Raw genomic sequence first — 27680 nt, 5'->3', positions numbered from 1 at the left:
TTGAACTGTGTCTGTGAGCATCTGTGCTCTTATCTTGATTTATTTCGTGCATCCATTAGCAAGATGTGCCCTAGTGTAACTGCTTCTTCACTTCACACCATTTCAGCTTAACAAAAGGTTTCATAGGAATACTGTACTTTCTACTTTCGGATAGTGGGGAAACCTGTACTATATAATATCACTCTCCTGGCTACTTCTCTTTTCCATTCTTTTCCACAAGGGCAACTGACTTATGTGGTCCTTAAAGCACTTCCTTTAAAGACTGTGGTCCTTAAAACACTTCCTTTAAGGACCACATGCGTCAGACGTAAGAGATGCAGGTTCAATCCCTGGGTCGTTTCCCGAGGAAATGGCACCCCACTCCAATATTCTTGCCAGGAGAATTCCATGAACAGAAGAGCCTGGCAGACTCTCAGTCCATGATGTCACAAAGAGTCGGACACAACTGAGTGTCTGAGTACACTGAAAGCACTTCCTACCTTCAGTAAGGATGGACAGGCATTTGTCAAGCACAGATCCTTTATTTTACATACCGTTTCCAAAGAGGACATTGTTTAAGTCGGCAGAACTTCCGAGAGAGAAAGTGACAGCAAAGGTAACTGGCTCAAGTCCCTCTGTGTACAGCACGTACGTTTCTTGTCTGAGCACCTTGTGTGTCTGGCTTAAGTAAAAGTAAGGCAGTGTAGATTGTGCGAACAAGAAATCTGTTCTGTGATCAGGAATGGCTACTACATGCATCACGCAAAATGCACAACCTGAAACATTTCAATCTGCAACCAAAGTTTCCTCAAGCAAAGATTAGCGTGAACAATGACGGAACACAGACAGAGCAACTTGGGCAGAGAGAATGGATAATGCCATGGGGCAGTGAGGTTAGCGCACTGATCAAGAGCCCCAAGCAGGAGGAGCCGTCCCAGTGGCCGAGCAGGCTAGGAAGGTGAGCAGCAGCCATCTCCAGCCACCTTCAGTTCCTGCCTTCACTCTAGGTTGAGCAGCTCCACGTCAAAGATGAGGGTGGCATTGGGAGGGATGACACCGGGGTGGCCTGTGGCTCCATATGCCACGTCGGGAGTGCAGGTCAGCTTCGCCCTCTGCCCCAAGCTCATCTAGCAGGGATGGGGGCAGATGGGGAGAGGAGAAAGAGGACCCAGCTTGATTTAAAAGAAAAAAGTAAGGTAACTATGTCATTTTCCCAAACCATCCTCATGGTAACCCTGAAGATCTGAGATGAATTTTATACGTGGCACACTGAAGTGATGCTAAGAGTTGTAACCAAGGCAGATGACACCTCAGACTAACAGAGATGTGACTACGGACAGTAACTTCAACACTGTAGCCTCAAATTCATTGATCCAGCAAACAATGCTGGTTATTCAGTTAGAGTGCACCTCAACACTTCAATCTGTTCATAATTTTTCCTTCTTCTTTCAAAGAAGCCTAAAGAGGATGTGTAAAGACCATATATGCATGTATATACTCATGTAGGTGCTAGGACCAATTCATTAGATTAAGAGATTAGAAGGCACAGCAAGGAACATCACATGACTTCGTAGAGGAAGGAAGAAGAGCCTGAACCAGGGCTCATCACAGCAGTCCTCAAGGATTTGTCTGGCATTAGTGGGACAACTGGTGAAATGTGAATAATCAACTTTTAAATTTTGAATAACTGACTCAAAAATTTGAACAGATTGGCTAATGGCATTGTATCAATGTTAATGTCCTGGTTTTGTTCACGGTACTATGGTTATGTAAAACATTAACGTTTAGGGAAGCTGGGTAAAGACTATACGAGAACTCTACTCATATATAATATTTTTGCAAGTCTGAAATTGGTGCGCTTTTTTTCAAGTTTAAAAAAACCCTAAACAGTAGCCTACTCCACCTGAACTGGAGGGATGTGCTTGGGAAGACAGCCCCAAGTAAGAGGCAACAAAAGGGGTGGGGACATAAAGCCAGGACTGAAACTAGGTGGCATTGCCAAGCCCTGGCAGTGGAGTCAAAGCAGTGGTGGTCTGTGATGGGGGAGGGTGGAGGGCAGAGTACAGAGCCCAGACCCCCAGCTGCTCAAACCCCCCTTAACGAGGATCTTCATCTTACCTGGGCTGCGCCCTCTTCAAAACCCTTGATGACTTCCTGTTTGCCAATTCTGAACTTGAAAGGCTTGTTTCTGTCTCTGGATGAATCGAATTTCTTGCCATTTTGAAGCATTCCTATGAAAGCAAGGATAGGGTGGAAAAGAGCTGCGGTCAAGAGATAACTCCCATTTCAGGTTCAACACGTCTAGTATGGAATTCCTATTCTGTACACACCTGCTGTCTTCCAGTCCTCCCCATCCATCCTGTTGACTAAGCAATAAACCTGGATACTTCCACATACTGCCTATCACCAAATGGCACATATCTTTGAAGTCAGCAATTTTCTCTACTTCTATTACCACCACCCTGTGGTCTCATCAAGCCACTATCGCACCTCACCTGTGGACAGGAACCGACTCTAACCAGACTTGTTGCTCTGCTTTTACTCCTCCATTCCCTTCTCCACACTGCACCCAGAATGGTTTAAAACACACACACACACACACACACACACACACACACGTGCACGCGCCTAATCCTATTATTCCCTTGCTTCTGTAAGTTCCCTGAGGCAGAATCCGAATGCCTACATTGTATCCAGGCACGTTAAGATCTAGCTACTGCCTGCCTGACAATCCTCTGTCCTCCCCTTCTCCCCTTCCCTTCCCTATTGAGGTCAGACCTTTCTCAAGTACTTCTGCACATTGCAACTTTTTTAATGCACCTTCCTTAGCCTGACGGTCTGTTTTCCCAGGCATTTCAGTTTCAGGTTGAGTCCTCAGCTGATATTCTCAAGGTTCCCCTACTATGCAAAACCCAAAGGACATATCATCCTTTATTTCAGTGAACAGTGTAAAGTGACCCAGCCGGTCAGGGGCAGCCTCCAGACCTCATACAAAAGGACTGTGTGAACTCAGGACACCCTGAGTGTTTTCTTAGCAGACTGAAGCATCCCTCAGTTTCCAACTGCAGATATCTTGTCATTCCTGATGTACATACATGTGTTGTCTCAGTCCAGCTGCCTAAGAAACAAGAGCTGCTTTTCTGTTTTCTGTTCTTACTGGTGTCTCTAGCTCAAATATTAGACATTCTGCAAAGGGTGCTATTTCACGACTTCTTCTCATGGCCCCTGGACCACAACAGAAGGCAATCTGGGACCAGATAAAGGTCTACCTTGTAAGTTCAGAGACTGGATTCTGACTTCACTCTGGCACTAACACTGTGTGAACTTAAGGCAGATCACTTTCTCTCTAATCTCAGATTTGCCATGTTTCACATGAGAGGTCTAGTATCTAAGCATCTGTGATTCCACGTCCTAATTCCTAAAATATAAATGTATACAAGAGACATTCTTATTTACCTATTTTCTGGGCAGAATAAATTGGGCTCTTTCCCTGGATACTAAATCAGGCAAAGAAAACCCTATTGCTACACAGAGACACACACAGATGGATACTTCCATATCAAATATACGAGATCAAATACAAACTCAAGCATACACACAGGTTGCTAAGATATTCAGAGATGTGCATGCATGCTCACATACATTTATGCACATGCACTCAGAAGAAAACCCTGATGGCCAAACAGATGCTAAGAAAATATTTAGATAGATAGATATAATACAGTCACACAAACACAAACTTGCACAGTACACATATGGATATGCACATACACACACTCATACATTCACACTCTCCATTTAAAGACTGATTTTCTCATTCCCCATACTCCTCAGGTTTCATATGACTTAAATCACTTCAGACCATAAACTTTTATCTACTGCAGCAGGTTCAGTCAAAACCATGCAGTCCAGAAACAGACACCACAGACAAATGGTGACAGGATTTAACAAGGGTGCCACTGAAATGTAATGGACAAAGGGTGATTTTTTTTTAATATATGTTGCTGATTGACTGTATATACATATGAGGGAAAATGAACCGTCAAAGTGAACCCCTAATTCACCCACACATAAAAATCAATTCCAGATGAATCACAGGCCTAAATATGAAAGATAAAATAATAAAGCTTCTATGACACAACAAATAGAAGAATAGCTTCATCACCTAGGATAGACAAAGATTTCTGAACACAAAGGTACTAACTGCAAAAGAAAAGATTCATACGTAGAACTTCATTAAAATTAAGAATTCCGTTCAAAGTGGGACTTCCCTAGTGGTCCAGTGGCTGAGACTTTGTGCTCCCAATGTAGGGAGCCTGGGTTCGAACCCAGGTCAGGGAACTAGATCCTGCATGCCACAACTAAAGGATCTCATGTGTTGCAATGAAGACCCAGCACAGCCAAATAAATAAATCTATATATTTTTTAAAAGATCCTGCATGCTGCAACAAAGATAGAGGGTCTCACATGCTGCAGTTAAGACCCACTGCAGCCAAATAAATAAATAAAAATTAAAAAAAAGAAACCTGCTCAAAGGATGCCAATAAAGGAGTAAAGAAAAACAGATGTTTTGGAGTAGGTATATGTTTGGAATAGGAGATGTTTGGAATAGGTATAGCCAACAAAGGACTCAAATCCAGAATACAAATGAATTCCTACAAATCAATAAGATAAAGACAGATAACCTAATTTTTTCTTAAGTGGACACAATTTAGGTGAACTACAGAGGACATCCAAATGACCAGGAAGCACATGAAAGGGTACTCAACTTCCTTAACCATCAGGCCTGTGCAAATCAAAACCACAAGGAGATACCCTGCGAGCCCACCAGAGAGGGCCAAAATCAAAACAAAAACCTGACGATACCAAGCGGTGATGAGGATGCCAGAGAGCTGGAATGCTCAGACATGGCTGGTGGCAGTGGAAACTGGCACAACTACTTTGGAAAGCTATTCAGCAGGATCTGCTACCTCTGAGCAGGTATAAAAGCAATTCCACTTCTACGTATAGCCAACCAGATTGTCTACATATGTGCACCAGAAGACATCTACAAGACTCTTCAAAGCAACACTATTCATAATGTCTAAAAACTAACAATCCAAATGTTCATCAACTGTAGAAAGGATAAATTGCAATATATTCATACAATGACCTGTACAGGAATAAAAAAGAGCAAACTCCTGGATAAATCTCATGCATATAAAAAGTGAAATAAGAGACCTAATGAGTGAAATAACCCAAAAACAAAAGAGTACGTACTCTATGAGATGAAACCAATCCATAGGGACAAAAAGTTAGAATACTAGTTACCTTTAGGGAAATGCAATGACTGGAGGGGTGGGCAGGGGTGGGGGTGGGGGTGGTTCCCAGGTGGCACCAGTGGTAAAGAACCCGCCTGCCAATGCAGGAGACGCAGGAGACGTAAGAGACGCGGGTTCAAACCCTGGGTTGGGAAGATACCCTGAAGGAGGGCCTGGAAACCCACACCAGTATTCTTGCCTGGAGAATCCCATGAACAGAGGAGTCTAGTGGGCTACAATCCATACAGTCGCAAAGAGTCCGACATGACTGAAGCAACTTAGCATGCATGAGCGAATGATTGGGAGGAGGCATAGGGGACAGACCAGGAGGTGCTGGAAAAGTCTGTTGATCTGGGGGTTGGTTACATAAGTGTGATCACTTTTGAAAAATTTCATCAAATTTCATACATCTTAGAGTTATGTTCTCTAGTGTATTTATATATAAAAAGTTTACCAAAAAGTCCCAGTCTCTGATTGGGTTTGATGAGACAGTCCCTCCCCAGACTAGAGCCGCCCATGTCTAATGTTGGTATTAAATGCACATTGCCTCCTGTCTGCATGTATTGTGAAAAGCCTTTACAAAAGGATGTTGTGGTTTCAGTAACTTGATAAGTACCGGTCTGTCTGCAACATGTAGAACAGATAAATCAATTACACAGGTCAGAGGCCCCAGAAGGCTCATGGTAATTAGGACACATCACCAGGAGATGAAACACAGCTCCAGCCCACTGACGTCAGCCACCGGCAACACAGCTGTTGAGAAATACCCACACTGTCTGCCTAGAATTAACCTGGCACTTCACACTGGCCCAGAGAACTGCTAAAAATGGCCCCCATCTAACTCTATCCTAGGAATTAAACTGGCCTTGCTATCTGAGAAGTCGCTGTCATCAAGTTTGCCACATTGGGAAGAAGGTCACAAGGCAGAGCACTGCCCCTGCACCCCCCTTGGAACAAACATCTGCTCAGTGATCTTCCAGCCACCAGTCCTTAGGAACTCCATCTAGAATGTTCCTCAGTCCACCTGGCCTTCCAATCCAGATCATCCATGAGGGCTCAGCAGAGGTGTGGGCCCTCCTTTGCTCCCACAGCACCGCAGGCACTGCCCTCCCCCAAGCCCACAGCCCTGGTGAAGGTAGGGATCATCTTGTTTCATGTTTGTGTCCCTACTGATCAGCACAACCTCTTGCACACAGTAAGTGATCAGTAAGAGTAGACTGAATAGTCTATTTCCCAAAAAAGAAAGGGGATTCTGAGGAAGCTGACTTCACTTCTTTCATAACACTGTAGGATGAAAAGGAAGTCTGCAGAGAGGTCAGGGCTCTGAGAGCTATAAGAGGAATTTCCAAGTATCAGACAGAACCAGGGGGGCCAGGGCTCAGCCCATCCTGCCTGCAACAGATGGAAGGGAAATGGAGATGGCTGGCTCTGTCAGAGGCTGGTACCACGGTGGCTCTTGCTGGTAGAAGAGGGAGGGATTAACCTTGCCAGTGCCCCTTCTCATTCCCTCAAGGCTGGCTGGGGGAGATGGGGATAGCTGGTCAGAGGAAGACTTGGTTGCCCTGGGCTTTGGGCCTGATCCAGGGGAGCAGATACCTCTAGAGAAGTATCAGAGTAGAGATCTGCCTGCAGAGGGGCAGGTTTGGATGAGAGCGTAGGGGGCGAAGCCTACCTGTGTAGTGCACCACGCACGTCTGGCCCTTCTTGGGGAATGTCCTTCCTGCAAGGAGACACAAAGATCCAGGAATGAACAGCAAATTGGGAAAAGTCACCGGGGACATTTCAGGTGTGACTTGTGACCAAGAGTTCTGGCCCACATTCCCCTCCATACCACGGAGAAGCCCATGGCTCCAGTTCTGGCTCTGTGCTTTGTATGAGCCAATGGCTTTGTATGAGCCTCTTCACTTCTCTGGCGTTGATCTGAACTTTATTTCCTTGGGTTCCACAACTTCGCTCTCTCCTGGTTGTCTCCCTTTCTTCGATTGCTCTTTTTACTTTCCTCTGTTCATTCCACAAACCTGACAGCCTACTATCTGGCAGACCTGGACTAGATTCCAGAGACACAGAGCAATCTATGAACTCACAGTGAGGTTAGGGAAATAGATGCATAAATAATAGATTATAATGCAGGGTGACGACTGCACAAGGATGAATAAACAGTGAAAGTCACTCAATCATGTCTGACTCTTTGCAACCACATGGACTATACAGTCCATGGAATTCTCCAGGCGAGAATACTGGAGTTTCTCCAGCGGATCTTCCCGACCCAGGAATTGAACTGGGGTCTCCTGCATTGGAGGCGGATTCTTTACCAACTGAGCTATCAGGGAAGCCCGATGATTCTGAATAAAAAGAATCATTCACAAATATTTACTGAATACCTGCTCTGTGTAAAGGCCTGAACTCAGGATACACCAGTGAGTTACACAGACCAGACAAGATTGCTACTCTTTTGGAATTTACATTCTAATGGAGGGAGACAAACAATACGCAAATAAACAAGACAATATCGATTGTGATAAGTTCTCTAAAGAAAATAAACACAATGATGAATTGCAGAGAGATACAGTGGGACAGGTCATTTCAGAATGTCTGGTCCAGGACAGCCTCTCAGAGGAGATGACATTTGAACTGAGACTTGAAGGATGAGGAACACACTGAGAAAAGCACTGTGGGAAGAAGAAGCAGGCAGTGCATAAACCGTGAAGCAGGAAAGGATCAATGCATTTACAGAATGAAAGGAGCCTAGATGACTGGAAAGAAGGGAAGGAGGTGGAGACAAGTGGGAAAGAGCCAGATCATACAGGGCCTTGCAGAGCTGGATTTAATTCTGCAAATTCTTTAAGTGCAACAAGAAGGCATGGGAGGGCTTTAAGCAAGAAAATGACATAATCTGAATTAAGATTTTATAAGATCACTCTGGCTGCTCTGTGTAGGATGGACAGTTAGGCGCCTGTTGCAATAATCCAGACAGAAAATCAATGATGGCTTGAATTAAAGTGGTTGGCAGCAGAGAAGAGAGTAAAATAGATTGGAGATGTATTTTGGAATTGGAGTTGACAGGGCATGCTAATGGCATGGAGAAGGGGATCCAGGATGAGGGAGAAGCATGATGTTAGGGTTTTAGGGTGGGTGACTGGAAGGCTGGAGGAGCTGATTCCTGAGATGGAGAAGACTGACGAGGCACTGATTTGTGCAGGTGGCAATCTCGAGATACCTATTAGACATGTGAGCTTGTACTGCAAGTAGGCAGATGGAGGGTCTGCACTGGAGCTATAAATTTGGGTGGGATCTAAAGGCCATGGAACTGGATAACAAAGCCTTCGGAGGGTGAACAGCTGAGCCAACATGTAGATGAGGCCCCAGGGAGGGAGCAACTAACTGAGTGTCAGGGAAAGTATCGGAGAGGAGATAATGGTTAAACTGGGTCTTAAAAGATGAGTAACTTGTCAGAGGAAGTAAGGGAGATAATTTGGGAAGAGTGACCACATGTTCAAAGGCTTCAAGTCAAGCAGTAATGGGAGCCTGTCTAGTTTCCTGCTGTAACCTTAAGGTCTAGCACACAGTATACACTCAATAAATATTTGCTGAATGACTGGTGTGTTTAACAACTTGCAGACAGCTCGATAAAGCTGGAGAAAATTGGTGGTAGGGGTAGGGACTGCTAGTGAGAGATGAGGCTCCAGGGTGGAAGGTAACAGAAGGCTGTATCTGTCTGCCTGGAGAAAAAGGAAGATTCCTTAAAACGTTTTATGCCCAGAGAGGGGCATGATCAGATATGCATTTTAAAGAGTGCGCAGGCTGTGGTGGAGAAAACCATGGGGGTGAGGTGGGAGGCCACACGGAAGGCCAGGAGGTGAGACTGGAGGTGGGAAGACCAGTTTAGAGACTTCGGAAATCCAGGTGAGAGATGATGGTGGCCGGAACTAGGGCAGAGGCTGAGGAGATGGAGTCTTCAAGATACTCAGCAGGAGAAGTAGGCAGGATTTGGTGTAGGCTCGACCAAGACAGACATCCTCAGCACAGCAGCATCATTATTGAAATATTAATTGGTGCATTCTCCCACTCTGGGTTACAGCATGGTAGCTGGCCCTTCTGTGCTTCCCTGACTTGGGGGTTTAGACTGAAGTAAAAGCAGAAGGCCAAAGTTCCTCTGTGCTAAGTCACTTCAGTTGTGTCTGACACTTTGCGACCCTACGGACTGTAGCCCGTCCATGGGATTCTCCAGGCAAGAATACTGGAGTGGGTTGCCATTTCCTCTTCCAGAGGATCTTCCTAACCCAGAGATCAAATCCAGTTCTCTTATGTCTCCTTGCATTGACAGGTGGGTTCTTTACCACTAGTGCCACCTGGAAAGTTCCTCCAGGCTTTCCCTAAAAATCTGATCTGTTTCAAGAGAAAATGCCTCTTGTCTCTAGCAAGGGAGGGAGGATAAGGAGAGAAAACTCTAAAGGCTTCTTTGAGCCAGGGAAGAGAGAAGAGGCCTGGAGGCCCCTGGCAAAACTCTAAGGCAGTGCCCTGGGTAGGGGAGGGCGGGGGAGGTAAAAAGACTTCAGGGAGATGCTTCCTGGGACCCAGTACAGAGGTTCCCAGCATAGAAAAAGAAGCCTGTACCTCTGGAGTGATCCAAGGTCGTGGCTGGGACTCCTAGGGACCACTGCTTTTAAATAAGGAGGGTGGCCAGGAGCCAAGAGTCCCTCCAGTTTCCTGGGGGTGGGGGAGTGTCAGCATTGCCTGACATGCAGTTTGCCTGTCAAATCCTGCAGAAATGTGGGCTCCAGTCTGAATTAAGTTTGGTTTAAGAAACGGAGAAAGCTACTCCTGGCACATCCAAACTCAATTACACAAGGGTGATGCCTGGGATGTCTGGCTTGGGAAAGTGACGGGTGCCAACCAAAGGCAGGAAGCAAGGGAACACAGAGGAGCGCCTGGGAGTGGGGAAGAGCAGGAGCAGGAGTTCTGTTTTGGACTCGCTGACTTTGAGGAATTCGTGGGACTTCCAGGTAGAGGCTGAGCAGCGGCTGGATAAACGGACCACCGTGAACTCAAATCCGAGGCCTGGGCTGGACGCTTAAGTTTGGGGGCCATCGGTTTCAGCCGCTCATGAAAGCCGTGGGAGTGGACAGGCTGGCCAGAGAGGCTGAGTGGGGCAGGGAGCATAAAACAGGATGCAGAGGAGGTGGAGGAAGCGCTCCGCCTTTTCCAGACTGGCTCGGTCCCTACAGCGTCTCACCGCCCAGATTGCGGGGGGCCGCCCGATCGGAGGCCCGGAAGCGGGCACGTTAGAAGGGGGGCTGCGCCGAGCAGAAGAGACCCCAAAGCATCTCTTTTCCCGGTTTCCAGAGCTCACTCAGCAGGGCAGGGAAAGCGAAGCTGTAACCCGGCCCTAGGAAATCAGCAGCAGCGGATAACCGAGCGTTTCCAGCCGCAGCAGCGCCAGCCGGAGGCGCCCGGGGCGGTGGCGGGCCGCAGACCCCAGCCTCCCAGACGCCGCCTTCGTTCCTCTAGGTGAGCAAGCGCGGAAGGGGATGGCGAAGGATGTCTGCTAGAACCCCCAACAATCCCAATTGGGGTCCTCTCCTGCCGCCCCCATCCTAGGCCCGCTCCCCCTGTTCAGCACCCCTCCCGTGCCACCTCGGAATCTGACCCCCCCGCCGGGCTCCGCCCCAAGACCCCTCCTCCTCCCCCGGCCCCGCCACCCGGTACCGTCTCCCGGGGAGATGGTCTCGATCTCCACGCCCATCGCGGTCCCACTGGCCCCGCCTCCGAGGGTCCCCGCTGCTGCCCCGACCCCGGCTCGGCTCCGGCCCTGGCCCGCTGGCGCTCCGGCTCGCCTCCCCGCCGCCACTGCAGAGTCGGAGGAGGTGCGGCTGGAGTCGGGACCTGCGCAGGGAGGGGCCACCGGGAAGGGGGCGGCGGGGCGGAGCGGCGCGGAAAGGTGGGGTCGACAGGGGCGGGGCCCGGGGGGAAGCGACCCTGACGCGACTGCTCCAGAGCTTGACCAGGCTAAGGATCGTTAACCCACTGATTGGGGAAGATGTTGAGGAAGGCATGCAGACACTAGCGCATCTACCCACCCATCTATCCCTCCCTCTCTCCCTCCCTCCATCCCTCCATCCATCCATCCGTCAACACATATTTATGTAGCATCTACTATAGTCAAAGCTATAGTTTCTCCAGTAGTCGTGTATGAATGCGAGAGTTGGGCCGTAAAGAAGATTGAGCCTCAAAGAGTTAATGCTTAACTGTCGTGCTGGAGAAGGCTCTTGAGAGTCCCTTGCACTGCAAGAAGATCAAGCCAGTCAATCCTAAAGGAAATCAACCCTGAATATGCATTGGAAGGACTGATGCTGAAACTGAAGCTCCAATACTTTGGCCACTGATGCGAAGAACTGACTCATTGAAAAAGACCCTGATTCTGAGAAAGATTGAGGGAGTGAAAGTTGCTCAGTCGTGTCAGACTCTTTGCGACTCCATGGACTGTATAGTCCATGGAATTCTCTAGGCCACAGTACTGGAATGGGACGCCTTTTTCTTCTCCAGGGGATCTTCTCAACCCAGGGATCGAACCCAGGTCTCCTGCATTGCAGGCAGATTCTTTACCAGCTGGGAAAGATTGAAGGCAGGAGGAAAAGAGGACGACAGAGGACGTTATGGTTGGATGGCATCACCGACAGAATGGATATGAGTTCGAGCAAGCTCCGGGAGATGGCGAAGGCCAGGGAAGCCTGGAGTGCTGCAGTCCATGGGGTTGCAAAACGTGGGACACCACTGAGCAACTGAACAACAGCTCTGTGTTAAGCTGGGCTTGGGTGGGGGAAGCAGTCATTTGGTCTCACAGGTAGGTGGAGAGGGCCAGCAACTAAACCAACACTTTAATGAACTGCGTTCACTGCCATAGAGTTCAGAATGTCATGGTAGCACCAGAGAGGTACCTACCCCAGCTAGGCTGTTGAAATCTGTAGGGGCAAGTTGCGGGGTGGTAGAAGGGGTGGGTGGAAAATAAACCAGTAATTACTGACTCTTCCCCACCCACCTACACCCCATACGCCATCCTGCATAGTTCTTAGGTAGGCACAGGTGGCCTCCTGCCTTTCAAGGCAGAGAACTGCACCCTGGGGATACCAACTGAATTAAGACAGAACCGTTGTCCTGGAGGAATCCAATCTGTGATGAGGACACGAACAGCTACCACCTGGAATGATTTAAGTTATGGGATGAATGAATGAATGATTTCTACCAGACCCTTCATCTCCTTCCAAAGGAGACCCAGGAATCTAGAAAGGTATTTTTTGGAGGAGGTAAGCATTTGAAAAATGAATGGAACTTTCAATTTTTTCTCTCTCTTCATGCATTGTTGCAAAAATTGATAGGAAGTTATGGTTCTGACAAGTGGAGCAGGAAGACAGGCATGGGAAGATAAGCCTGAGCAAAGAAGAGTGAGCCCTAGAGGTGTTATTCTTCCACTTCTGCACTCCCCTCTCCCCCAGATGGTCAAGGCACGGACTTCAGATTATCAGAAGGAGGGCTGGCTGTGTGTTCAACAAACATGAGCAATTATTGTGAGGGTCAGGATCTGAAATTCCCCATGAGCTGCCCCAAGGCGTGGCCCAGAATCTGGCAGGGGTATAGCTGGCCTTAAGCCTAGTGAGTTGTAGCTATCGGCAGGCACTTTTGGGGTAAGTGTAGAATAGCGGTTTGTAACTAGGGCGGGTCCATGGAGCGGCGTCAGTTACATATACCCTATTTTGTGTATGGAGAACATTTTTCTGAGGAGATTTTAAAGAGGTCTTCAACTCCTTCTCTACCCCCCCCTCCCCTGCTGCTTCCCTGAAAAGCTTAAGAAACCGTGTTGACTCTAGGGCTCCCGGACTCCTTAGACTACGAGGACCGAAAAGATGCGGGGGAAAGCGCTAAACCGCTCAACGGAGGAACAGTATCAATAGCAGTGTTACCATCGGTGGCGTTTCAGGTGGACTACAACTCCCAGAGCTCTGTGCGGCAAAGCTCGAGCCTATTGGCCAATGGGAAGGACCGTCTCATAACGGGACACAAGCAATAGCCAATAGCCAATTGCCGACCTTGTACAGCCTCGGCTCACCTACCGGGCTCTGGAACCGATGCTTCCGGAATCTGCTTGGGACTTCGGATCAGAGGTCTGTGAGCTCCGGAGGCCGCGGGGAAATTGATTTTCTGTGGGGCAGTGAGACCAAAGGTATTTTGTCTCTACTGCTTTCCGGCCTAGCCGCTGTAGGGGAGGCCAGGTGGGCGGTGACGGAAGTGGAGGGATCTGCACTTTGGCAGACGCAGGATTAGAGGAAGGGTTACAGGTGTGCGGAGAAGATGGCTAGAATGGTGAGGGGCCACGTGAGAGGGCTGGCAGATGCGGACGAGCAGGGGGTGGGTTTAAACCAGAGAATATATTACTTGTGACTCATGAGTGACGCTTCTGGGAATATATCCTAAGGAAGCCATTCAAAATGAACATGCTTTTATGCATAAACACCTTTATCCCAGCGGTATTTGTAAAAAGATAAAGTTGGCTATAACCAGGTATCTCACCAGTGAGGAAAAATTATGGCACTTCCTCAACAGTGAGGAAAAGTGGTATGAAGTTGCTTCTAAAAGTAATTTATAAAGCTTTTAAATAACATGAGTAAATCCTAATATAATGTGAAGCGAAAAAATCGTGGTATGAAATTGTGCAGTATGAGTGAAAAAGTTTAACATTAGCTTCATAGAAAAATGTCTGGAGGGTTGCAGTCATAATTTTCTTTCGTTGAATTTGAGTGTGTGTGTGTGAATTTACCTTTTGACCTTTTAAAAAAAATTTATTGGAGTATAGTCGATTTAAAATGTTGTGTTAGTTTCTGCTGTACAGCAAGTGCATCAGTTATACATACACATATATCCACCCTTTTTAAGGTTCTTTTCTCAATTAAGTGATTACAGAGTGTTGAGAATACTTCCCTGTGCTATACAGTTGTTGTTTAGTTTCTAAATCTTGAGGACTCTTTTGCAGCCCCATGGACTGTAGCCTCCCAGGCAAGAATACTGGAATGGGTTGACATTTCCTTCTCCAGGAAATCTTCCCCATCCAGGGATTGAACTCCAGTCTTCTGCATGGCAGGAAGATTCTTTACCATCTGAGCCACCAGGGAAGGCTCATACTATATAGTAGGTCCTTATTAGTTATCTATTTTGTATATAGTAGTGTGTATGTCAATCCCAGGCTCCTCATTTACCCCCTCTTTCCTCCCTAGTAACCATAAGTTTGTTTTTCACATCTGTGACTGTATTTCTGTTTTGTAAATAAGTTCATTTGTACCATTTTTAAAGATTTTACATATAAGCAATATCATATGGGAATTTGTCTTTCTCTGACTTATTTCACTCAATATGACAATTTCCAGGTCCTTTTGATCTTTCTTATGTATTAATTTAAAACAATAAGTGTAAAGAACTTGGAATTATTTTATAATGAAAACACAATAAATTTGGAAAAACAAGTTGGGGAGTATGTAACTTTAAACTTACTGGAAGTGCTCCAATTCACCTGAGCCCCTTGACTGTCACTATGAGTTGTCTCAGGTTTTTTTTTTTTTTTTTTGGCTGTGCTGCATCTTAGTTGTAGCTCGTGGGATCTAGTTCCTTGAGCAGGGACTAAACCTGGGTCCCCTGCATAGGGAGTGCAAAATCTTAGCCCCTGGACCACCAAGGAAGTTCCATGAGTTGTCTTTAAAGAAGATTAGAAACAGAATTAAATGGCCATAGACTGAACACCAGATCCTGGTTCTGGCCATCTCTCTCCTGAATGAGTACATTCAGCTTTTCGCTTCATAGAGCAACCAGGGTTCCTGATTTGAGAAACCTTATCATCTGAGGGTGGAGAGACTAACAGGTGTACATACTGTTAGCTTCAGGCAAATTTTTTAAAAGATATAAAATAATTGAGGTACACCTGAGGGTCTTTCATCTTTGTCCTCTTGGTTCTCTGATCTTTTTACTTCTAGCTCTGTAACAGTGACTCCCAAATCCTTATCTCTGACTGCCTAAGGTGCAATGATACCCTATAAACATCTTAAATAAAGCACGTGCGTGCGTGCTCAGTTGCTTCAGTCCTGTCCGACTCTTTACGATCCTATGGACTGTATCCTGCCAGGTTCCTCTGTCCATGGGATTTTCCAGGCAAGAATACTGGAGTAGGTTGCCATTTCCTCCTCCAGGGGATTCCCCACAACCCAGGGATTGAACCCACAACTCCTATGTCTCCAGCATTACAGGTAGGTTCTTTACTGCTAAGCCACCGGGGAAGCCCACATTAAACTTGTTGCACACTACACATTGTTCTTACCTCTGAAGCATGCTCTGCCTCCTGTAGCTCTGATTAATGGTTCATCAATTTCCCAAGCTGAAAATTTGTATGTTGTCCTTAATTCTCCTTTCTTCCTTAGCACTCATTCCACTTGATAATGTATTTCAATTGCCTTAAAAGTATCTCGTAGCTACAAGCTTGGATCACTTTCTCATCCTGACATTCAAATTATCTGTGGCCCCATTTTTAAAATTAATTAATTGATTAATTTTTAATTGGAAGTTAATTGCTTTGCAGTGGTGCGATCGTTTCTGCCCATGGACCCTTATTAAACTTGTCAACTTCTTAGTTTCTCAGGTCCGTTCTACACAATGTTGCATGAATGTGTACTGGTTTCTCTAAATTCCAAATTCTTCAGCAAGCCCTTTATGATCAGAGAGATAAGGTTGGAAAGGTGTAGCAGTATCAGAAAATGTAAGGCCTTCGATGCTTTGCTAAACCATTTTGGAAGAACTTTTATATGTATAGACTGTGGAGACTCATCAAAGATATTTGAGCAGAAATGCAAAATTACCAGGAGCTGTGACTTTTCTCGGGCTTCCTTGGTGGCTCAGAGGTAAAGAATCCGCCTGCAATGCATGTGGGTTTGGTCCTTGGGTTGGGAAGATCCCCCGGAGGAGGAAATGGCAACCCACACCAGTATTCTTGCCTGGAAAATCCCATGGACAGAGAAGCCTGGTGGGCTACAGTCCATAGGACATCTACAGTCCAAGCTGGACATCTCAAGATAATTCTGCCCAACACTCAAAGAGTCCAGGCTCTGTGGAAAAGAAGAGACTGAGGTGAAGAGAATTTCTCCTTATTCTACCCTATTGAAAAGCAGGAGGTGGTCAGAACCTGGACTAGTTATTGTTAGGTGTTTGAGGAATATAGGCCCAATTTCTTTCATTTTTATTTTTTAATTTAATTTTATTGAAGTATGATTTATTTACAATATATTAGTTTCAGGTATACAGCACAGTGACTCAGTTTTATATATATATATGTATATATAATTAGTGCTGCAGTCTTATAAAGAAAGCTGCGCACAGAAGAATTGATGCTTTTGAACTGTGGTGTTGGAGAAGACTCTTGAGAGTCCCTTGGACTGCAAGGAGATCCAACCAGTCTATCCTAAAGGAAATCAGTCCTGAATATTCATTGGAAGGACTGATGCTGAAGCTGAAACTACAATACTTTGGCCACCTGATGCAAAGAGCTGACTCATTTGAAAAGACCCTGATGCTGGGAAAGATTGAGGGCAGGAGGAGAAGGAGACGACAGAGGATGAGATAGTTGGATGGCATCACCAACTCAATGGACATGGGTTTGGGTGGACTCCGGGAGTTGGTGATGGACAGGGAGGCTTGGCATGCTGCACTTCATGGGGTCACAAAGAGTCGGACACGACTGAGTGACTGAACTGAACTGAACGTTGTGTTGCTTGTATCTTTTTGAATTATAGTTTTCTCTGGCTATATGCCCAGGTTTGTGTGGGGGATTGCAGGATCATATGGTAACTCTAATTTTTTACCAAATTTCTTCTTGTTACTAAAGATAAAATATTAAAATTAATTCTTCTAAAAAATTTCAATGACTTTATTATCACGTTTGTTTTTCCCTTATTCACAAACTCTTACCCTGGGCTAACCCTGGCCATACACACCCTCAATGACATTAGACTAACTTGGGTGGCCTAAAACATACCATATAAATTACTTTTGATATATAGTCAGCCTATTAGGAATTTTCTCTGGCCAGGAAAATGTATCATGCATTATTTATCAATAAAAGTCTTTTAAAACTGCATAAGTAGATATTAGGGAAGTATATATATTATCTTACACAAGACCAATGGGTTTGAGATGGCAGCCTTCTTCATTAGTAATGACAGAGGACGTATTTCTCCATTTAGCAAGCTACTGCAGAACCACTTAATCTGACATCATGTGTAGAAGTAAAACAGACCTTTCTGTCTTGGTAAAAGATTCTAAGAGGAGGGACAAATCTAGCAAAAAGGTATGAGAAAAAAATGCAGACAAATGAAAATCAAATCTGCCAGTTTGGTGGAGAATATATTTCTTTGGATTTCGAGTCTGAAGACAGCTTCTCAAGTTCTGTCTTTGACGCTAAGTAAACCAGGCAGGGTTGAAAAATACCCATTAGATTCAGTGACATGAGTAGCACTGGTGGGATGGTGGGAGTCGTTTCAGAAGAGGTGAGAATGGAATCAGTTTGGAGTGGGTTGAGAAGAGAATGAGTAGTGAAGAAATGGACGCTGCATGTTTAGACAATTCTTTGATTAAACATTCTAAGATTAAACATCACTTAGAATGTGTTTATTGATCATCATAATTGTTTTGTAATATCAAATTGCCTGTTGATATTCTTCAGCCACTTAAAATTTTGTCTTTTTAACTGGCTTACAAGAACTTTTCATAGATTATTTTTTCACGTTTGAATGTTTAGTTTTATTTTTCAATTAGAAAAGGACTATTTGACTATATGCTTAGTAAGAAACAATTTTTCAAAAAATACAGAAATAAAGAGGGTTCCACCTTCTCTCTTTTCCCATCTCACTCCTTCTCAGTATGTACTGTGAACAGTTTGGTATGTGTTATTTCTGATCTTTTTCTGCATCTTTATGTAAATATATACAAACACATGTATATAGACATAGAAAGGTGGATTTCTTTTCATAATTAAGAGCTTACTAGATGTGTTATATTGTGAATTTCACTGCTTTTGGGGAGGATTTTTCTGTGTCATTATTCATGGAGCTTCCTTATGTTTTAATGTATTTCCATATTAATGTACATTTAGATTTTTCTCTTATAAAAGATGCTGTAGTAAATCCTTATACATATACATGCTGGAGTATTTTTATGATACTGTGAAAAGTCTTTCTTTTAAATCTCTTATAGTTTTTACTTTTTTTTTTGCATTTTGATCTTTAATTTATCTGGAAGATGTTTTGTTATAAGATATGAAGGGCAAGTTTCTTAACCTTTTAGAGCTTCAGCTCTGTTGTCTCTCACACAAGAATAATAGTGCTACCCTCACTGGACTATTAACATGGGTTGTACTGAATTCCAGGTGACTTAGCACCACATGTGGCACATTCTGGATATGTTTATTCTCTTCCTTTCCTTCTAATTTGGCCAGCAAATTCCTATAGTAGCTGGGTGTGTTTATAGGATATCATCTTTTTGCATATTCAGTAAGAGTCGAGTCATCCTGATTTCCTCTGTTTTGATGTGTCTCACATTTCACAGAAAGGCTAAACCAGTTGTCTGGATTTGTCTGGTTATATTTTCATGGTGTAACTTTCCTTCTTAATTATTTCAGAGAACCTTTATCAGAAAGGATGGAGTTGGGACAAGGAAAACTTCTCAGGACTGGACTGAATGCATTATATCAAGCAATACACCCAATTCACGGCCTTGTTTGGACTGATGGGACTCAGGTAGTCCTGACCAATTTACAGCTTCATGGTGGAGAGGCCAAATTTGGGGACTCAATGGTCCTTGGACAATTTGAACATGTGTATGGGGTGTCCTGGGCTCCACCTGGTACAGCTGACACACCCACTCTGCTCGCTGTCCAGCACGAGAAGTGTGTCATCGTGTGGCAGCTGTGTCCTAGCCCTGCAGAGACAAGCAAGTGGCTGATGTCTCAGCCCTGTGAGATCAGACAATCATGCCCTGTCCTTCCCCAGGGTTGTGTGTGGCACCCAGAAAGTGCCATCCTGACTGTGTTGACTGCTTGGGATGTCTCCGTGTTCTACAACGTCCACTGTGACAGTTCCCAAGTCAAAGTGGACGTAAGCACCCAAGGCCTCATTCACTGTGCATGTTGGACCCAGGATGGCCAGAGGCTGGTGGTGGCAGCAGGCAGCAGCCTGCATTCTTACATTTGGGACAGTGCTCAGAAGACCTTTCACAGGTGCTCCCTCTGTCCCATGTTTGATGTGGACAGTTACGTGCGCTCAGTCGGAGCCACTGTGGACTCACAGGTCGCTATAGCCACTGAGCTTCCACTGGATAAGATTTGTGGGTTAAATGCTTCTGGAACTTTTGACGTTCCCCCTAGTGGTGAAGACATTTGTCTGCACGCTTTACCAGTTACTGATCCAGTTTCCTCTGAAACAAATTCTGAAACACCAGTGTCGTCATCCTTTTCTGAGCCCCTGGATCTAACTCATATCCACTTCAACAGATCTAAATCTGAGGGTAGTTCTCTTACTTGTCTAAAGAAAAAAGACTACTTGACAGGAACTGGCCTGGATTCTTCACATTTGGTCCTCTTGACCTTTGAGAAGGAGGTTACCTGCAACAGAAAAGTCATCATTCCAGGCATTCTGGTTCCTGATCTAATAGCATTTAATCTTAAAGCACAAGCAGTCGCAGTGGCTTCCAATACATCTAATGTAATTTTTATCTATTCTGTCATTCCGTTATTAATGCCAAACATCCAGCAGATTCAGTTAGAGAGTAATGAAAGACCAAAAGGCATATGTTTCTTGACAGATAAATTACTATTAATTTTGGTGGGAAGACAAAAGTCCACTGACTCGGCATTTCTTCCTTCTTCAAAATCTGATCAGTATATGATTCGTTTGATTGTTAGAGAGGTAATGCTGAAAGAAGACTCTCCAGTGACACTGAGTGAAAACCAGAGTGGTAACTCTGCTTTCAGTACTCTAATAAATAAAACAAATATAAAAAAGCTAATTGAAGATCTTTCGCCAGATTTTTGTCACCAAAGCGGAGGGCTCTTGTTCACAGCTAATAGTAGCAGTCAAAGTAGAAGGCCTGCAAGAACCCTTATTAAAGAAATAGAAAGTCCTGCATCCAGCATCTGTGATGGCTCCACAGTCCTAGAAACTCTAGATGCCAGGCCTGTTAACTGGTCAGTAACACTGCCCAGACCCAGCGGTACACCAGCCCACACCAGTACTGCAGAACCTCCTAACTTAGAACGGGAAAAGGAGACTTACCAGCTGTCTAAAGAACTGGAAATTGTATCTAGGAACCTGAGTGACGTGCAGCGACGTCTTTCTGAACTCAGCGACTTTCTGCACAATGGAAAGAAATCCTCTGCAGTGTACCCACTCTCTCAGGATCTGCCTTATGTTCACATCACTTGCCAGGTAACTTCTCCTTTGGGGGAGCTACCACTGGCTCCTATAGCCAGTATGTGCTGCAGGAGAAATTTATTGTTGAGGCAGTGGGGTTCTAATTGAACTTCACTGAGCTGGGCATGTTATGTTCAGGCGAGTTGTTATACCTTTTCAGGTTGGTTGGCTAGGCCCACATAGCAATATACACCATGACTTTATCATGCACATGGTATGAAAACATGAATTCTTGCACTCATTCCGGCAATCTATGTTTAGAAAACAAATTCTTAAATCATGCTGTTTCATTGAGAAAACCTTTTCTTACATGCAGTTGCAAGCACTCTTCCATTTATAAGAAAGGTTATAGTCATTAAAATTTTTTAGTGTATCTATGTATGCCTGTATATGCAAACATAAAATATTATTTAAACGGGCTCATATAATATCTATTTTATCATGAATACTTTCCCATTGAACTTGGCCCTGCTTCTCCTCCCTGTAATCCACTCACTTTTAGTTAGCAGCTTAATGTGGATCCTTGCATATTTTTCCTTCGTACACATATAATCTTACACACATCTTTGCTTAGTACATAGGTATATAAGTGTTGGGGTGGTGATTTTCTCACTGTTTTACAAACATGGGGTCCGATGGTGTATTCTTTACTTCATGCTGAGAGTATTCTGTTTATTCAGTTCTTCCCTTGTTGATGGACATTCACTTTGTTTTCAGTTCTTAGCCACTCCAAATAGTGCTGCAATAGTATTCTCGTACGTATCTATTTATATTCATACTTTTATTTCTATTGGCTTGGTTCCCAGAAGTGGATGTGCAGATTTGAAGAGAGAGAGTGTGTGTGTGTGTGTGTGTGTGTGTGTGTGTGTGTAATATGTATATGCTTCTACTTTTAATAGAGTTGCCAGATTGCCTTTCAAAGACTTTTCACTGTTTAGTGAATCATCCCATGCCCATCAGCAACATATGGGACTATCCCATAGTTTCCTTACATCCTCACCAATCTGATGAATGTGAAGTAGTATTTCACTTTTATTAATTGTTTTCCCCTTACTGTTGGCTATGATGAATGCTTAAGCGTGGATAACTCTTTGTGACCCGTGGACTGTAGCCCGCCAGGCTCCTCTGTCCATGGGATTCTCCAGGCAAGAATGCTGGAGTGGGTTGCCATTTCCTACTCTAGAGGATCTTCCCAATCCAGGGATCAAACCCTGTTTCTTGCGTCCCCTGCATTGGCAGGCAGGTTCTTTATCACTGCGCCACCTGGGAAGCCCCTGGTAATTCCCTGCTGCTGCTGCTGCTGCTGCTGCTAAGTCGCTTCAGTCGTGTCCAACTCTGTGCGACCCCATAGACAGCAGGCTCACCCAGGCTCCCCCATCCCTGAGATTCTCCAGGCAAGAACGCTGGAATGGGTTGCCATTTCCTTCTCCAATGCATTAAAGTGAAAAGTGAAAGTGAAGTAGCTCAGTCATGTCTAACTCTTAGCAACCTCATGGACTACAGCCTACCAGGCTCCTCCATCCATGGGATTTTCCAGGCAAGAGTACTGGAGTGGGTTGCCATTGCCTTCTCCTGGTAATTCACTACTGTTAATGAATTTGAGTATATCCTCATGTTTTCTGGTCAGTTGAGTGTGAATTGCCTTTTGCTTATTTTTCCCTATTGAGTTACCAGTTTACAAGAGGTTTTTCTAAAGAAATTGATGGATGTGTAGTAATCTAGGTTTTCTTGCATTATTTTATTACATTAGTTTTTACATTTATGTTTTTAATCCTTGATTAAAATTTTCTGAAAGATAAATATGTTGTGCTGCCAACATTATTAAAAATCCATCTTTATCCCACTGAACTTGATCTACCAAATCTTTCATATATAAACTTACATATCCTGAGATCTAATTCTGGTTACTTCTTACTGCAGCTACTGTAATACTGGTCTTTGTCTAAAACTTTAACAATACCACACTGATTTGATTACTGTGGACTTATATATCTTTGTTTAAAGATATATAGATATATCAGTTGTCAGTTGATGATTAGCATTTTTTAAGCAATAAAGCATTTTAAAATTAAGGTATGTACATTATTAGACATATGCAGTTGCACACTTAACTACAGAATATGCACTGTGCGTCCTCCATGGCTAAGTTGTGTGTGACTGTGAGTTCATGGACTGCAGCACCCTAGGCTCCTCTGTCCATGGGATTCACCAGGCAAGAATACTGGAGTGGGTTGCCATTTCTTCCTCCAGAGGATCTTCCTGACCCAGGGATCTAACCCACATCTCCTGCACTGGCAGGCAGATTCTTTACCACTGTGCCACCTAAGAAGCCCAGAATATGCACTAGGAAACCAAAAAATTTCTTGTGGCTCACTTTATTGTGACACTCACTTTATTTCAGTGGCCTGGAACCAAAACTGCAATATCTCTGAGGTATGCCTGTTTCTAAAACAGCGGAGCAGTTTTTCCTCACCATCTGATTGTATCTTTCTCAGGCGGCCATCCATCATCCTATGGTGCTATTAGTCTCATCCTAGAAAAACCAATTCCTAAAGATAAAGACATAACCTTAGGGAGGAACAGAGCAAAAGGAAATTTGGGGTCGTGTCTTGTCTGATTCTTTAGTTGTGCAAAGCAATGCAGCAAAATACTCCTTATTTAACACTGAAGTTGATCGTGGTAATAGACAAGAATTTTTTAAACTGTACATTCTATTCTTAGGAAATGTTAACCCCATTGCTTCTGCAATCAGTTTAACAATTTTTATCTTTATTTTTGAAGAAATCTCATTTTGTAGGTCCTGTTATTGAAAAAAGAATGATGCTCCTCTGCAATGGCAAGCTAAGACTCAGCATAGTCCAGCAGACTTTCGGCCTCTCTCTTGTTGAAATGCTGCATGGTAGGTAAAATTCAGAAGGCGACTCTACCCGACATCCCCTCCCTCAATTTTGTGACTGTCACTGGTGATGAAAATGAAGTGTACCAACCATTCAGTGATTCAGTAGACAATTAAAAAGTATTAATTGCTATTGTATACCTAGGCCTGTTATAGGTGCCAAAACACATGGAAAATATGGGTTCTGCCCTCAAGTAACTTACAACCTAGTTGAGAAACCTGAGTGCACACGTGAAAAAACTAAATACAGTTACAAAGCAATATGTAACAACTGCAAGGAAATGACAGAAAACCTCATATATACCAGTTGCATTAAAACATAAATAGCATTGCAGAATATTTCTTTGGTGTGGGGGGGCTCTGTACGCGCACAAACATTCTTTCATTTGTTTATTTATTAATTTTGGGGCCACACCACATGGCAGTACCCTTGCCCACTGCAGTAGACGTCTTAGCCACTGGATGGCTAGGGAAGTTCCTACATTATTTTTTACAAAATATTCTTTCCCATTGTGGTTTATCACAGAACGTTGAATATAGTTCTCTGTGCTATACAGTAGGACCTTATTGTTTTCTTTCTTTTTTTTGGCCGTGCTTTGCAGCTTATGGGGTTTCAGTTCCCCAACCAGGGATTGAACCCAGGCCATAGCAGCGACAGCCTGGAATCCTAACCACTGGGCTAACCACTGGGCTACCAGGGAACTCCCATAGAATATTTCTTAAAGCCATTGTCAATTTTTTTTTAATTTATTTTTTTATTGAAGGATAATTGCTTTACAGAGCTTTGTTTTCTGTTAAACCTCAACATGAATCAGCCATAGGTATACATATGTCCCTTCCCTTTTGAACCTCCCCCTCATCTCCCTCCCCATCCCACCCCTCTAGATTGATAAAGAGCCCCTGTTTGAGTTTCCTGAGACATACAGCAAATTCCTGTTGGTTATCTATTTTACATATGGTAATGTAAGTTTCCATGTTATTCTTTCCATACATCTCACCCTCTTCTCCTCTCTCGCCATGTCCGTAAGTCTATTCTCTATGTCTGTATGGGAGCTCTCATTTTAATATGCAGCAAACGTGCATATGAAGGATGCTCCTAGATGGCTCAGGACTGACTCATGCCTGTTCCATCCAATGGGGAACTTGGTGGTTTTCTTATGCCTCAGTCTTCAGGACAGCCACACACTGAACATAAAAAATTTTTTAAAAATTTCATTTCATTTTTTTTCCTGTTAAACATTGTAGCATCAGCATTTTTCTATTTTGACACATGCATTTATGATACGACTTCATAATTGTAATTTTTACTGGGTTAATATTCTATCTTGAATGTACCATTTTTTTTCTTCCAGTTTTATTGAGATACAGTTGACATACAGCACTATAAAGTGTACAACATAACAATTTGACTTAAATACATCATGAAATGATTATCATAGTAAGTTAGTGAACAACCATCATCTCATATAGATAGAAAAAATTTTTCCTTGTGATGAACAGTATTTACTCTCTTAATACCATATTTTAGTTTGCCTTGTTTTCTTTGACATTTAAGTGGTTTCCAATTTTTCATTATCGTGAATAACACTAATAAAACCTCTCTGTATTTTATACATTTTTGGAAAGTGTAGATTTTCGGAAGTGAAATTACAGGGTCACAGTAGACTCAAAAGAACCAGAGAAAGTCCAGGTATGTGTTACACCAGTGGTCCTAGGTTACCCCAGAACAAACCATTTAGGATTATCTGGGCACTTCTAGCCTGACACTTGTCAACTCAACCTCCTTGGGTGTCTAGAGGCTGGTATGGATCTCAAAAATACAGAAGTTTCCTCCATAGAGTTGCTGTTGCCAGCTTCACATAGTTTCTGGAGAAACTACTAGATGGCATTAGAAAAGGTAGGGACACCATACATAACCCCTAACACCAGCATGCACACATGCACACACAAGCTCAAATGCATGACACTGACCCTTTAATGCCTAGCCCGGGCATTAATACATGTCCCTTAGCCATACCTGTCATCAATATCCCATTCCTGCCATGTAACCTGACCCTGAGTTTCACCCGGCCCCTCCATCTCTGTAAAGCCTTATGATGGTCAGGTTCAGGATTATCAACTACTACATTCTTTCCCTCAAAAAAGTTGTATTTGTGATATTTTTCTTTATTGAGTAAGACAGGATATCCTGAATTGCCTGTGTGTTTATTTTACTTTGCAGACTCCCACTGGATCCTTCTCTGTGCGGACAGTGAAGGCTTCGTCCCCTTAACTTTCACAGCCACACAGGAAATAATCATAAGAGATGGCAGGTCAGATGACTTCTGAAACTCTGTCTCAGAGCCTTGATAGCAGTCCTTCTCTTAGAGTCTTCAGTGATGGATTCCCCAAAGCAGAGATACCACCGGCTCTTCTGACCATACTGGCAGTGTGGTCTGATACAACTTATCAGCAGAGTGTGTGCTGCACAGCCTTGCAGACGAGGCCATTACTAACAAGAGCTGTTTTCCAAGGTGGACGCTCCCCAGCTGGGATCTGCAGTGCCGCTGGGAGGTGAAGCGTTTGCCATGGCTGGCTCTGCCACTCTTCCCCCTAGGCTGCTGTTCCCTGCTCTGCAGCAGAGCCCAGTCTTTGTTAGATGGCTCAGAAAGCAGTTATTTATGTATTCATGACTGTGGTTTTGTCTAAGGGCAGAATTCCCGGCACAAAACAATATTATGGTGCCATATGGATTGTGTTTTATGGTTTCTCTGAGGCTTTCTGTCCCTTGCCCAAAACAGTGTTAAAGCTCTTAGAAGCACTTAAAAGGTACCTCAGGATTGTAATAGATCTTCTTCTTGGCTTCGAGTTGAGGGTGAGGAGTGCTGGAGCACATCTGCTCCAGCATCTCTTTTTACCCTAAACAAGCAGGAATGCACAGAGCTCAAAGGAAAACAAAAAATCGATTCATTTCTGCTCCCAGGACTACCTCAAACAGGAAGTAGTTCTGATGTTGTATTTAAACCTAACCCTCTCACTTCTCTAGAAAATTCTGGCTGACAAAAGTCCAGGAGCTCCTGAAATCTGGCCCTGGGCAAATTTCTAATGATATTTAAAGTGCTTTGACTCCCTCTGGGCCCCACCGAAGCCTGTCCTGATGTTACCAGTACAGTGCCAAGCATAGGTGAGGCCTGCGGCAGGATTTTGTGCTGTTGTCACTTCAGGATTTTCTCCCTGAGAGGTTACTCATCTCCTATTTTGGGGATCATAAAAATGCCCTATTTTTCTCCCAGTAATCAACTCCCTTAGTTTAAATTGCCACCTTAATTTGTCTATTTTTCTGTTCTCCCCATTCAAGTCTTACAGGCCAGCATAGAATCTGTGAGAGAAAGTATTTCAGAAAGTTGAAGGTTACACTGAATCTGAGATAGTTTCTTATAATTATGGGCTAAAGCACCAGCTTAGCCTAGTGGAGAGAGCACTGATCCCAGCTTCAGATAGACACACCACTTTTCACAGAGTCATAAACTTCTGGCACTGCAGCATAACCAACGGATTGATGTGTGACTGGTCAGAACACATCTGCAGGTACATTGCTTCAGCCGTAGGAGCTCAGATGCATAGGAGCACAAATGCCTCTTCTCCCTCCTTTCTTTTTAAGTCATCTGGAAAGCTCTTATACCCTTGAGGACTCCTGTCTGCTACAGTTTATGAAGATGGAGCAGGGATAGGGAAGAGGCGAGAGCCACTTTGCGGTTGAAATGCATTAGAGGAGCTGCTGGGGTAATGGGAATGGAGGCCACTTGTCTGGAATCAGTTGCTGGAGAGCAGTGGCTCAGGACAGCCTGAGGCCTGGCTCCGTTTTCAAAGGAAGTGTCTGGTGGGGTGAAACCACACAGCTGTAAAGCCTCAAGATGGGGTCTGGGGGACCTGATAGCAAAATCTGTGTAGGTGCCCCAGAGTGTATGTTACAGTCATTTCGCTGGCCAGAATTCTGTGAATGAGTCTTCATTAAAATCACTAATGGTTGTTGCA

At 44.2% G+C, this 27680-nt stretch overlaps 3 protein-coding genes across 12 annotated transcripts; 2 read left to right on the top strand and 1 right to left on the bottom strand.

Annotated features, from left to right (window-relative positions):
• The first annotated feature begins 437 nt into the window (after positions 1 to 437).
• Positions 438 to 13439, top strand: LOC145546269 (uncharacterized). Of its 2 annotated transcripts, XM_081592648.1 has the most exons (4): positions 460 to 595; positions 720 to 937; positions 10623 to 10787; positions 11823 to 13439. In XM_081592648.1, exons 1-4 carry the CDS (start codon positions 491 to 493, stop codon positions 11965 to 11967), a joined length of 633 nt encoding a protein of 210 aa, XP_081448774.1. In that variant the 5' UTR covers positions 460 to 490; the 3' UTR covers positions 11968 to 13439. The 2 variants fall into 2 exon arrangements, with proteins under 2 accessions (XP_081448775.1, XP_081448774.1); XM_081592649.1 differs by having other exon boundaries at positions 438 to 937; positions 13142 to 13439.
• On the bottom strand, positions 502 to 13282 carry FKBP1B (FKBP prolyl isomerase 1B). Of its 5 annotated transcripts, none has more exons than XM_081592662.1 (4): positions 13235 to 13282; positions 6952 to 6999; positions 2098 to 2210; positions 502 to 1106 (listed from the first exon to the last, which is right to left on the bottom strand). In XM_081592662.1, exons 3-4 carry the CDS (start codon positions 2206 to 2208, stop codon positions 978 to 980), a joined length of 240 nt encoding a protein of 79 aa, XP_081448788.1. In that variant the 5' UTR covers positions 2209 to 2210; positions 6952 to 6999; positions 13235 to 13282; the 3' UTR covers positions 502 to 977. The 5 variants fall into 5 exon arrangements, with proteins under 5 accessions (XP_081448788.1, XP_081448784.1, XP_081448786.1 ...); XM_081592658.1 differs by lacking the exon at positions 13235 to 13282 and adding an exon at positions 10986 to 11173; XM_081592660.1 differs by lacking the exon at positions 13235 to 13282 and adding an exon at positions 10986 to 11130 and having other exon boundaries at positions 502 to 1151.
• WDCP (WD repeat and coiled coil containing) lies at positions 13408 to 27680 on the top strand. Of its 5 annotated transcripts, XM_081592634.1 has the most exons (6): positions 13408 to 13435; positions 14302 to 14456; positions 15442 to 15562; positions 18982 to 20785; positions 23552 to 23669; positions 25888 to 27680. In XM_081592634.1, exons 4-6 carry the CDS (start codon positions 19001 to 19003, stop codon positions 25992 to 25994), a joined length of 2010 nt encoding a protein of 669 aa, XP_081448760.1. In that variant the 5' UTR covers positions 13408 to 13435; positions 14302 to 14456; positions 15442 to 15562; positions 18982 to 19000; the 3' UTR covers positions 25995 to 27680. The 5 variants fall into 5 exon arrangements, with proteins under 5 accessions (XP_081448760.1, XP_081448759.1, XP_081448757.1 ...); XM_081592633.1 differs by lacking the exon at positions 15442 to 15562; XM_081592631.1 differs by lacking the exon at positions 15442 to 15562 and having other exon boundaries at positions 13408 to 13494.

The sequence above is a fragment of the Giraffa tippelskirchi genome, chromosome 4 (genome assembly GCF_054371585.1).
Source record: "Giraffa tippelskirchi isolate mGirTip1 chromosome 4, T2T-mGirTip1v1.2.pri, whole genome shotgun sequence".
NCBI classification, from domain to species: Eukaryota; Metazoa; Chordata; class Mammalia; order Artiodactyla; family Giraffidae; genus Giraffa; species Giraffa tippelskirchi.
The sequence above is the reverse complement of the archived record's forward strand: the minus strand, read 5'-3'. Positions and strand labels throughout refer to the sequence as shown.

Coding starts and splice junctions, on each gene's coding strand:
- LOC145546269 (XM_081592648.1), top strand. CDS start 491: ATGGACAGGCATTTGTCAAGCACAGATCCTTTATTTTACATACCGTTT. Junction 596..719: donor GAGAGAAAGTGACAGCAAAG/GTAACTGGCTCA, acceptor TTCTGTGATCAG/GAATGGCTACTACATGCATC. Junction 938..10,622: donor TGGCCGAGCAGGCTAGGAAG/GTGAGCAGCAGC, acceptor CCCGGTTTCCAG/AGCTCACTCAGCAGGGCAGG.
- FKBP1B (XM_081592658.1), bottom strand. CDS start 11,022: ATGGGCGTGGAGATCGAGACCATCTCCCCGGGAGACG. Junction 7,000..10,985: donor GACCATCTCCCCGGGAGACG/GTACCGGGTGGC, acceptor GTCTCCTTGCAG/GAAGGACATTCCCCAAGAAG. Junction 1,107..2,097: donor TTGAAGAGGGCGCAGCCCAG/GTAAGATGAAGA, acceptor CATCCCTGCTAG/ATGAGCTTGGGGCAGAGGGC.
- WDCP (XM_081592630.1), top strand. CDS start 19,001: ATGGAGTTGGGACAAGGAAAACTTCTCAGGACTGGACTGAATGCATTA. Junction 20,786..23,551: donor ATGTTCACATCACTTGCCAG/GTAACTTCTCCT, acceptor TTATTTTTGAAG/AAATCTCATTTTGTAGGTCC. Junction 23,670..25,887: donor TCTTGTTGAAATGCTGCATG/GTAGGTAAAATT, acceptor TTTACTTTGCAG/ACTCCCACTGGATCCTTCTC.